This window comes from Mugil cephalus, chromosome 17 (assembly GCF_022458985.1).
Source record: "Mugil cephalus isolate CIBA_MC_2020 chromosome 17, CIBA_Mcephalus_1.1, whole genome shotgun sequence".
In the NCBI taxonomy this organism is placed as follows: Eukaryota; Metazoa; Chordata; class Actinopteri; order Mugiliformes; family Mugilidae; genus Mugil; species Mugil cephalus.
In genome coordinates, this window is record NC_061786.1 from 17,453,589 (window position 1) to 17,464,748 (window position 11,160).

Here is an 11,160-nt window from a genome sequence, read left to right on the forward strand (position 1 = left end):
AACACACAAATTCACAACAAACCACATCTTTTTTTCACCAGTTGCCAGACTGTAATTTGTCGCAATCACGACAGCAGACACTTAAAGAACTTGCATACATCTTTATTATTTTATAATTTTTCACTTTGCGGGCAACTTAAAAAAATACTTCAGTGTAAAAGCAGCTGGGAATACAAGGCTCGTTCAACATGAACAAAAAAATGATCACAAATGCCTTCGTTGCATTCATGAAATAATCGCGCTGTAATCACTAGTTATGCGGTCAAAGGCGCGTGTGAAAAAGTGCTATACAGAAATTGTGTTTTTAGCAGTTGTGTCTCTTAAACTTCCCGTGACGATATCTGGAACGTGCAGCATACTTCTTCAGCCGCGATGACGTCCCACCTCGAGCCGTGCTCGTGTCTTCGCAAATAATCTGCTGTGTTTTTGGACAGAGCGAATAGACAAGAGAGTGTTTGATCTGCTACCATTTCCCTTAAGACACAATCTTCTAAACAGGTTTTCTTGTGAGGAAGGTTTCCCCCCTGGATGGAAGATGAGAGATGGCGTGGTCCCTGGCTACCGCCCTCGACTGACAGGGCTTTCTGGTTTCTGGCTGGCACCTCAGTTTAAGAGCAAAGGGATTCATGAAAGGCTGCTCTCACTTCACAGGAGAGGAACATAAGTCCGACGCTTGTAAAGCCCGGCTGTGAGACGGCTTTGATGGTAAAAGAAAAGAAAAAGAATATATGGTCAACAACCAGGAGTCACATAGAATTGTCTCCCTCGTGAAAAAAAAACAACAACACACTGACAGATGTGATGATCACACTAAAGTTGGGATGATGGGTAGAAATTATAGCTGTCATGTAGCTCCCTCTACTGCAGGTTGGGAGAACTTCAATATCTCCATGTGGCTTTGCAGCTCGGTGGGGGGCTTCGGACTCTGCGACTGCAGTTGAAATTTCTCCATCAGCTTCTGAAATGAGACGGACAGGACACGGTCAGCAGGACAGAATGGGAAAGAGGAGTCAAAAAGTCGAACAAATTGCTCGCAAAAGAGAAAATTTCCAGGGAATCCATGCTGACAGGGACAAAGCGAAGCCTCACCGGTGGTAGGGCTGGCAGGTTTAGCTTCTTCCAATGAGATGTGACGTCTTCCTCGCGTAACACTCGTCTGTCAACGAGACCTCTGACAAGGAACAGGTAGTTCTTCCACTGAGAAGACAAAGGAGGAGAATGAGGACTCGAGCAGAAATGAAAACCTGCACAAAAAGTCTCACTACATGCCATGTATGATCAGGTGTCTGTTTAGGTTTCTTATTATGTTTATTAGGATTTATACATATAAGGTCAATTTAAAGTGTTTTGCATTGTCTTCAATTGGTAAAATGTGCTTTATCTTTTTAATCTTGCTGAATTAAGTGAACCAGGACATTCATTTATTATTAATGGCATTTAAAAAATTTATTACAATGAAAAGGGCAAGGTTGACTCAATTTGTCCCATGAATTATCACTGTCATCTAATGTACATATATACAATGTGTATTTTAGCTGCATTTAAAATTTCTCAGTGAACTACGCAGAATATTGCAATATAGTAATGTCTATCTATATCTTTGTATATCATGTAAACTGGACTGTACATTACCTCATTCTTATTGTTATTTTATTTTTATTCTGGTTCATATATGTACTTTCTTATCTCAGGACTCTTCGACAGAATAATTTCCCTGCAGGGATCAATAAAGTGATCCTGAATCTTGTACCACAATATTGCAATAATGTATCGTATCGTGTCTCAAGTATCGTGATACGTATCGTATCGTATCGTATCGTCAAGTCCTTGCCAACACTCCTAGTAAGGACCACAAGGTAAAGACATCTGTTGGGGAAATCTGCTTAGCTGGAAAATATTGAGACTATAAAAATTATAAATAGACATCAGAAAGGAATAAATGCAGAGGAATATATGGAAAATGCGACACAAATGTGCACTCGTTGATTTGAGGCTTTCAGTCTTTAGACTATGCGTGGAGTGTAGTGAGGAAAGATATGACGGACACGCATTGTTAATACTATCAGTCACAGAAGCAGAGGTAGGCGTACCTCGGTGTCGCTGGCCTTCAGCACGGCTTTGACGGTGAGAGGGGCGAAGAGGAGGTGGAGGGGGGCGGAGGAACAACAGTCTCTCTTCCACAGCTCAGCAAGCTGCTCCAGCAGGGCTGTGACAGGAGGCTCTGACCCTGAACCAGGACCCACGACGACACCGCTGCCCCTGGACAGAGGCAGCTCTCCAGACACTGAAAACACACACACACACACACACACACACACACACACACACACACACACAGAAGTATATGTTATAAGGCTTGCATTGGAGCAGGGTACAATTTATTATGTTTAAAGATTATTTATTACTCATTAAATCACTATAATAAAGAGCAGGGACTCTCTTACCCAGTTTGCAGGCCAGTAGTACAGTGGAGTTCAGAAGCATTTGCTCTGACAACACAGTCAAGAACTATGTGATGAGATGAAAGAGAAAGAGATCAATACTGGCAAAAATCAGTAAATCCAGAACAAGTGTTAGTTTTGGTGCACTTGCGTCTCCTGGGTACCTTTCTGCAGGCCAGCGTGCCTCCGACTCTGTGCAGGAGTGTTTCAAGCTGTGAGTCGGTCGGCAGCTCCTTGTCAGTTCTGGGCCCTACAGCGATGCTCAGCCACTCCTGTATTAAAAAAAAAAAAAAAAGTGTAGTTTTCACCGCTTTAGCTTCAGAGAGAGGTTCCTCATGTTAAATTCCATGCGATTATCATTCACTCGTAGAAGCTGCCGAATAAAAACAAGCATGTACCTTTATCTCTATGAGGACGTCTGAGGGCAGCGGAGCGCTGTGGTCACAGTGTGGAGGGCAGGATGTCGCATTTTCACTTCCTTGTTTCCTCTTGGGAGTCGTCGCCTGCGCCTGCGCGACCAGCTCGACCACAGCCCTGTCCGCATCAGCAGCGTCTGGAGCTACTGGGCTACCAAGAGCCTTCATCACTCGATCGTACCGGCTCTTCCACTCTCGCCTTACGAGCGCTTTGTGATGGGAACAGGATAGAAATCTTCAAGCCACACCACCGGCTCGTTATGTGCTTTTCATTTACGATTAAAATTGCAATCTGATCTCCATGCTCAACTCTCACTTTTTGGCACTCAGTGGCCGTAACCACGGAGACCTGCTGTGACATCACATGCATACCCTCTATTGCACAGATCTGCACATATCCCTTTGCCGTAGCTTTGTTTTTAGACATATCACGACCCAGACAGCTGAAAACTGATTGCAGTCTGCACTGGAACACATTTTATTATTTGATAATAAAACAGAAAAAGCCTAACGATATGTCTGGAGCTTAAACTACCTGTAATGTTGGCAGAGAGCCAGCTGCAGGCTTTTTCTGTTGCAAGACGTTTGGTGATGTTCTCAGATGTGGTCAGCACCTGAAAGCAAATTCAGAGCCGCGGGTGATAAACATGTAGCATCTCTTTGTGCTTATGTATTTTTACTCGGCAACAAATCTTTATTCTTGAACTCACAGCAGGGGAGGTCTCATCGGGGAGCAGTATCCGTATGGCTTCGGGGCTTTTCTCACAGCAAAATCTGCACATGTGAAAGAGATGGTTACACAAACGTGAAGATGGGACCTCGTAGTAATATGAAATTTAAAGGAGCCGGGGTACCTGGAGGCCCTCGACAAGGCCTCTAACCCTGCTTCACACAGCTGAGCACAGATGGAGTCATTCAGCTTCGACGGGTTCGGGTTTGGCGACCCCAGTCCGTCTCTCAGCATCTTCTCCCCTCTGTCCACCAACTCACTCACCAGGGTGGCTCTGTTTAAGATTCACACAAAAACAACACACTTAAAACACACGGTGGCCATCTACACACAGCGCGGTGAGTTCATTCCCATCCAAGAAGTGGTAAAGTTGAGTGTTCTCTGGCCTCTTAGGTAGGCAACCAACCAAAGTCACAGGCTGATTGCCTGCTATTGTGAAAGATCTTTTCAATTTGGAACTTGGCGACTTGAAAAAACTACAAATGGTGTGTCGTTATCAGACCCGACCACCTTTCCCAGGTGTGTGATACTAACTTCATATGCTTGACGGCGTTGGATCCAACCCTCTCCGCCACGAACTCCACGGTGCGGCGCAAAGACGGAGGCTGGTTGTGGAAGAAGGCTTGTTCCAGGTCCACCTGTCACATTTAAGCGGTTACTTTAGAACCTCACACACACACACAGGAAACCTGAAGCCACTGCAAATGTGCTGCCTGACTCACCTGTAGTTTCTGCTGTGACCGGTTAGCGGTGGGCGTGTCCTTCAGCTCGGCGGAGGTGGGAGTAATCTTGCGGATGATTCCTCCGCTCTTGGCTGTGCTTCCGGACACAAACGCGGCCAGGAGCTTACGGAACTCACCTGCACGGGTAGAAACATGGCAGAGCATGATACTGTCACCACCGTGCCTTTTGGTGCGTTACATTTACCTCGGAGGGCGGGATTCGGCGCTGGGAATGCATCAGCGTTCCAGTTACGTCAGTCGGAAAACTATGGCTGCATCCATGAAAGCGATTGTATTGTCCGAATATAACTTGGTGTCTTCATTATTTACATTTTTTGAGTGAAGAGTGAAATTAAAGTGCAAAAAAATTTTTTTTTATTCTGAATAACTTTCTTACAACAGCAGCTTTAGCTTTTTTTTATATATATATATGTCTTATTTGTTTTTCAAACGCACAAGCACATGAAATTAAAGTTTTTGATATTATTGCAATAATGTTAAACTAAACTTTTCTACAACAAGTGTAAATCTAACAGACAAGTTGAACCATGAGTTTTTTACTAGAATCATTTACAGTGATGAAATCTACAAGATCATATGAGGCAGAAATTTGTAAAAAATATTCAAAGATTTTGATTATTTCATGTAAATGTAGGAATAAATGCACTATTAATCAGTTTCCTACAATGGTGTTTTGCACTGCTTTGGTTTTGCCGCTATTGTCTTTAGCCATTGTTAGCGTAACATGGGCTTGTCGTTCCCATATAACACATTAAAAAATGCAAATTACACTGTAACAGCATTTCAAAATGTGTATGTCAAAAAATACTGTTGGAATTTGGAAATTCCAACTTCTGAGCACAAATGGAAAAACTGTAATGACCAAAACTTCTTCAACAGCTACTGTGATAAAATGTACAGGTTTTCTACTCACCAAGAAACGGGCAGCACGTATAGAGAAGCTGCTGATCCACCAAGGGAATACAGTCCTATAAATTAACAAGCAAAGCCTCCATATGAAACAAGCAGGGGGCCATATTTATGAGCCAACATCTTCCAGAATTTATAATAACTCACAAGTCCTGTAGCATTTATGCTGCTGTCCTCCATCTTGGCCACATCTGTAAACTCACTGGTGAAGAAAATGTCCTCAGGAATCACTGGGATCTGAAGTTAAAAGCCAGAAAATTCAATTACTATATTAGTTACTAATAAAAAATAAAATGGCAAAAGGGACATTTCGTGTCTCACCTGAAAAAGCCAGCCTAACACAGACACCATCAGCAGCTTGTTCAGGTAACACATTTCTTCACATCGGCTCAGGACCATTCTTCTGCATAAGAAAAAGAAAAAAAAAGGTCACATTTAAATAAACATAAAGTATATCTGTCAGACATTTAATAGAGTGATTTAACAAGACCTGTATAAGATAAGCAGCGTGCCCAACACAGTCCTGTAGCAGAGCAGCAGAGGGCCAATGAAGTCCAGCATGGAGAGGAACTCCACCAGCCAAGGCACAGTCAGGATGGTGCGCCTCCGCCTTATGCTGTTACTCAACACTGCACACACATCCAGCACGGGAACACTCTGTGGAGACGAGAGAAGGGCAAGATTTTAATGAGAGTTACGGCTGGAACGGGATTAAAGGAGGAGGAACGTCGCTCACCTTGGTGCGCAGAGCTATGGCAGTCTCCTGTATCTCTCTGGACGGTCGCTCGGACGTTTGGTACGGCAGGAAGGAAATGAAGCCCAGAAACTTCGCCAGGAGACGAGCGAGGAGCAGCACTGAGGAGAACCGCTGCTTCTCATCCTGAAAAAGGATAAATGGTTGATAGCGTTAATCTTTCATGAATTGAGTTTGTGTTCCCCTGCACGATATTGCTCATAAAAGACAATATACCTGTTGCTCCATGTCTCCATCCTCCTCCTCCTCTCCCTCACCGACAGACGCAGGAGGGCTCAGGATGGACACCTCGTCCAACTGCAGCAGCTGCTGACACAAGCTGTCCTGCAGATGCTGGTTCAGCTGGCAGCTAGAGCAAAATGTGTAAGACATGGCATGTTATGGAAAGAGCAGATACTGTATCAGAGCTTAACGTAAGTAAAGGGATTAAGCTACTTAATAATTAATTTGAGGAATTATTCAATTTAACCATTTAATTCAGTTTCAATTTTCACAAAAACTAATTTTACAGTTTATTTAGATCATATTCTAAATCTAAATTGCAAAGTTTACATCCTAACATTTAATATTAGTTGTTATTATTATTATTTTTACAAAATGTAAGTCCTTTGTTTGTAGTTAGGACACATTCCCCCAGCTTCATAAATTTACAGTAGCAAACTCAGGCTTGGATGTTGCATTCATCAAAACTCGGAAATGTCATATTCCAACTTGGAAAATTCAGAGCATTCATACCATTCGGAAAAAATAAGTTTGCTATGTTGTCACCGTTTGCTGAACATTAAAATACGTGCAGCAGCTATTTACTTTTATTGTGGAAGCAGTAATTTTGCTTTTTGCTTTTTTTTTTCAGAAGTTTTGACAACTCAGAACTAATGTTTTCCCAAGTTGTCTTGAATGCAGCATCAAGATCTCAACCAAATTTTCCAAGAATCACCCCCACCCTATTTCTGAGAAAACTGTGTTACTCTCATTCCTGTATCAACAAGTTTTGTTTTGTCTAAGTTTTTTTTTTTTTTTTTTTTAATCGGGATCAAATGCCCCACGCTGGAGTTTTCCTGCACGGTGCCCTGCTATACGAATATAAAAAGGGTTTTAGCTTTCACTTGGTTTGATGACACGGATAGAAAGAAACCTTTCTTAGCTACACTAATCAGGTCCATTTGTTGAATTTGTTAAAAATGTTTCGTCTCACCAGCTCGCCGTCTGGAGGAAGTCCCTGAAGAACTCCTGGTGGCCAGAGAAGGACGGAGGAGGGCAGGGGCCGGCAACTCCGTGAGGCTGGATGAGACGCTCTTCCAGACGCTTCAGCCGCCCGAGGCTGTCTGCTCCCAGCATGCCCAGCAGGTCAGCATCAGGGGTGTCGCCAGGAGAGCTGTTCACGCGGGAGCCTTTGCACATCTTGAGAAATCACAGATTTAAAACATCACTGTGCCATCCGGCATCAATGTATCGTATTTCTGTTTCTATGTGGATTTGTGAAAACGGATAACGGGCGAGGTGCCAGTCTACCTGAATGAGCTGCTTCAGAAACAGGCGAGAAAAATGGGAATGGTTTCCTGCAAGGGTCAGCTGACTCATCATTCCTCTGAAAGAGAAAAAGAAGTGAACTGTTCGATTAAGTGGCTTTTTAAAGCTTAATTACCGTATATATCTGGACAAGTGGAAATAACTAATGGGACTTGCCTGATTCTACTTCCAAGAGCAGAATCAAAATTCCACCCTGGTTCCTTGTGAAAGTCCTCCCATTCTCGCAGCACCTCATAAAAAATATCCCTGAGAGAAGGACGAAAAATGTCATGATGATTAAACTGATCGAGTGCTTGTACACGCTGCACTTGTAGTAACTCGTCATCTATGATAACATAGAGATTACAATCTAACTCTAAACCTGCACTAGTATGTAACGGACCGAAACGTCAAACAAAATTAAGACAACATGCCTCTGTTTTTTAAAAGTGTGGAAGGCCTTGTCACTGCCGAAGTTGGACCGGTTGTCAGTCGCAGGCTGGAATGGGACTGAGTGGATGAATGTGGACACCGAAGGAGAGAGCTGGAATAGACGAGGGATAAGAGGCCTCAAAACAAAGATGCTGACAAACACGGGTTTCACATAAAATATTCACGCCTGATAATATTATGCAGAAGCTTCAGGGTAGTACAGACATTTATAAGCTTGTTACCTTTGCTGTGCTTCTGTCCTGGGCCTGGGTGAGACGGTCCCTCAGATCCGGAGAGAAAGACGCCACCCGCTCATTCTCTGCCAGCAGCCGCAACGTGCATTTGTCCAGATGAGCAACCAACCTTATAAATGACAAGAAGACTTGGTTATGAATTACTCAGGTGAGAGGGATGAAAAGTTTGGAAAAACCTATGTGTTGACATGAGACACTCACGGAAACTGATTCTCCAAAACCTTCACCGCAAAATACACACAGTTGTGCACGTGTCTCAGGTAAGATTTTTCTAGAATATCTGAAAGTGTGAAACATAATTTAAATTATACGGTGCACGTAAATCCTCATTTTGCAGCCAAAACGCTGAAGATTATAGCGTACCTGAATTTTCTGTACACAGACTTTCCTGTTCATCATCACCATCTTGTGTGTGTGGAGAGCGAGACGTTAGCAGCTGCATCACAAAGAAGAGCTCCAGGAAGATGTTTGGCACCAGATTTTCTGCAAAAGAGTTTAAAATTAAATTATTCATTTATCAGGTTCATCAGGTTATGTTGTTAATGTCATTTAATGTATTTTATTTCTACTACTTGTGCAACTCAATATGAACACTTTCATATCTTATCAAAAGTTTAGCTCAATCGCACCACCTGGTGGTCATTTACCTGAAAGGCAGGTACAGTACAGCTCTGCCAAGAGATCCAACTCCAAGGAGAAAGTGACTTTGGATGGTTCTGGACAAGTAGTCTGTACGTCTGGTGTAACTTTAGATATCGTCCTAAGCCCGGTCTTCGTGGGGGTAAAATGTTCCAGAGGGGATGGCAGAGGAGAGCTGACGTGCTGGGCGCGTTTTGTCCTATAATCAAAAAAAATAAAAAATAAAAATACTGATAACGAAATTGCAGAGAAACACTGAAGTGCAGAGCAAATGACAATGCAGCTGGAGGAATAACAAGGCAGGTGGTGAGACATGAAAAAGAGGATCACTTTCAAAATGAATCTATAGATAATACCTGTAGAATACAGAAAGACACAAGAGTTTCAATGAGGAGAATCATTCTGAATATGCACTTACTTCTCCCTCTTTAGTAATTCTCTCTCTTCCTGCAGGCTCAGAGGACTGACGGTCGCCATTGATCCCTCAAGTGCTTCTCCTCCTGACAAGGGACTGGACGATTTACTGAATGGAGTGGACGTGAAGCAGGTCTTTGGTTTGGAGTGCGGCCGCTCTGTGCTGACTGGTGTTGGGTTTATTCTCCTAGATGGCTTAGACGTCCTGAAGGATCAGAGAAGATGTCAGACAACCCAAAAAAGAATCAATCATGTTAAACTGAACTTAGCTGAAGGACTCACGCGGGAGAAATGGGTGAAGACCCAACAGGAGGGAAGTCTTCCAAGTTGTTGAAGTTGAGTTGACCCACGGATGGAGGCGAAATCTCCTCATTTATCCTGCCAAAACCTCCTCCCCCTCTCGTTGATCTCCTTCCCCCAGGCTCCCAGCGACCACTCTCATCACCATGATGTCCTCCACGCCCACCTCCATGCCTCCCTTGTCCCCCGACTGCCATGCTGCCTCCACTCTTCTTACGGGCCTTCTGCGACTGGAGGTTCGGGCTGTTGTGGAGGTCGGGAGGAGAAACCATATAGTCCCCCAGACTGATCTTCTGGCTGGACCGGCGGTCAGAGCCCGAGGGCCTGGAGGCAGGGCTCCACGTTGAAGAAAAGGAGGGGCTGCTGAAGGCACTGACCCCGCTCAGGCAGTGGGAGCCCGACTGACCGGCAGCATCCAACTCATTTCCAGGTGACACAGACGTGGCCGGAGAGAAGAGCTGTACTCGGCTGGCACTCCGAGTACCACCACCACCACCCCCACCACCAGCAGCAGACCTGCAGCCCCTCCTATCAGAGAAGCCTTGTGTCTGTGAAGCAGGCTTTGAACGGCTGGGGGTTTTGGCTGGTGTGGCAGGGCCATGGGTGAGTGCTTGACTGCTCTGTTCTCTCAGGAAATTTAAAAGAAAAGGGACAAACTCCTGCTTGTGGACGGTCACCCCGGGTTCACTGAACGACAGCTTGTCACCCTTCTGATGAAAGAAGAGAGGAACAATCAGACCGGGACAAATGTATTTATAATAAAGCTGAAGTGGCTAAAACGATCGAGGCTGCTTAATATAACATGCACACAAGAAAGACTATTAAAACCAATAAACTTTTAACGGGACCGTTTCGGGACGTCTTTGAATGAAATGGGGGAAACTAGCTAAAACGCGCTGGCTAACATCTGTCAAAATGCACAGCCGTCCACAGAAACTAGACTTAATAAGAGTAGGAAGTAGGAATGCTATTTCATGATCAAATTTAATGCTTAATCTAATGGATGTTTACAGTTGGCAACGCAGCGTCTCGTCTGCAGTCCATCCGATCCGCAGCTAACGTGGCTCGCTAGCTCAACAGCTAAAAGTTTTGTTTACAATCAGCGGCCAGCTATGTCATTTCATAAAACAGAACGCACAAGGGCGAGACAGTAGCAAATATAACTCTAGTGCTACTCTTGGTAGTTTTCAACCTACCTCGACATCCTTTAGCCAGTCTACAACCTTAATAATATCCACTTTCTGCGAGAGGAGAGATTCCAAAAGAGCCGCCATTCTGGTTCAGCGCTGCGCGGCTGAAGGACTGAGAGGGAGGGGGCGGGGTCAGCGTGGACGCAGGCGCACTGCGAGTGACGTCCGCCAACCACGTGTGCGGGTCCTTCATAATAAAAGCAGGAGCTGAAACCAAAACAAAGTTGTTTTTCCTAACATACTGTTCTGGTTAATTAACTTGACATATCTTTGTTAGATGTATGGCTATATATTATATTATACTATAGTAATACAATATTCTAAATAAATGTACTAATGTGTTATTTGGGTCCTTTCTTTAAGAGTTTATTGTCATGTGTGCAGTGTAAAAACATGTTTGTACAAATTCTTCTTTTTTATAAAAAATTA

General features: G+C 43.9%; 1 protein-coding gene across 2 annotated transcripts; it reads right to left on the reverse strand.

Moving 5' to 3' along the window:
• Positions 1-86: 86 nt before the first annotated feature.
• On the reverse strand, positions 87-10,848 carry cdan1 (codanin 1). 2 transcript variants are annotated; one of them, XR_007114711.1, is made up of 29 exons: positions 10,738-10,848; positions 9,524-10,251; positions 9,246-9,446; positions 8,836-9,026; positions 8,552-8,671; positions 8,390-8,468; positions 8,177-8,297; positions 7,937-8,046; positions 7,680-7,769; positions 7,506-7,581; positions 7,189-7,394; positions 6,210-6,342; positions 5,976-6,119; positions 5,730-5,896; positions 5,561-5,642; positions 5,387-5,476; positions 5,244-5,298; positions 4,310-4,446; positions 4,122-4,225; positions 3,712-3,861; positions 3,568-3,631; positions 3,393-3,471; positions 2,840-3,066; positions 2,606-2,713; positions 2,445-2,508; positions 2,091-2,284; positions 1,090-1,197; positions 795-958; positions 87-697 (listed from the first exon to the last, which is right to left on the reverse strand). XR_007114711.1 is itself a non-coding variant. In XM_047611974.1 (28 exons), exons 1-28 carry the CDS (start codon positions 10,813-10,815, stop codon positions 845-847), a joined length of 4,020 nt encoding a protein of 1,339 aa, XP_047467930.1. In that variant the 5' UTR covers positions 10,816-10,848; the 3' UTR covers positions 87-844. The 2 variants fall into 2 exon arrangements, 1 of the variants encoding a protein (XP_047467930.1); XM_047611974.1 differs by having other exon boundaries at positions 87-958.
• Positions 10,849-11,160: the final 312 nt, after the last annotated feature.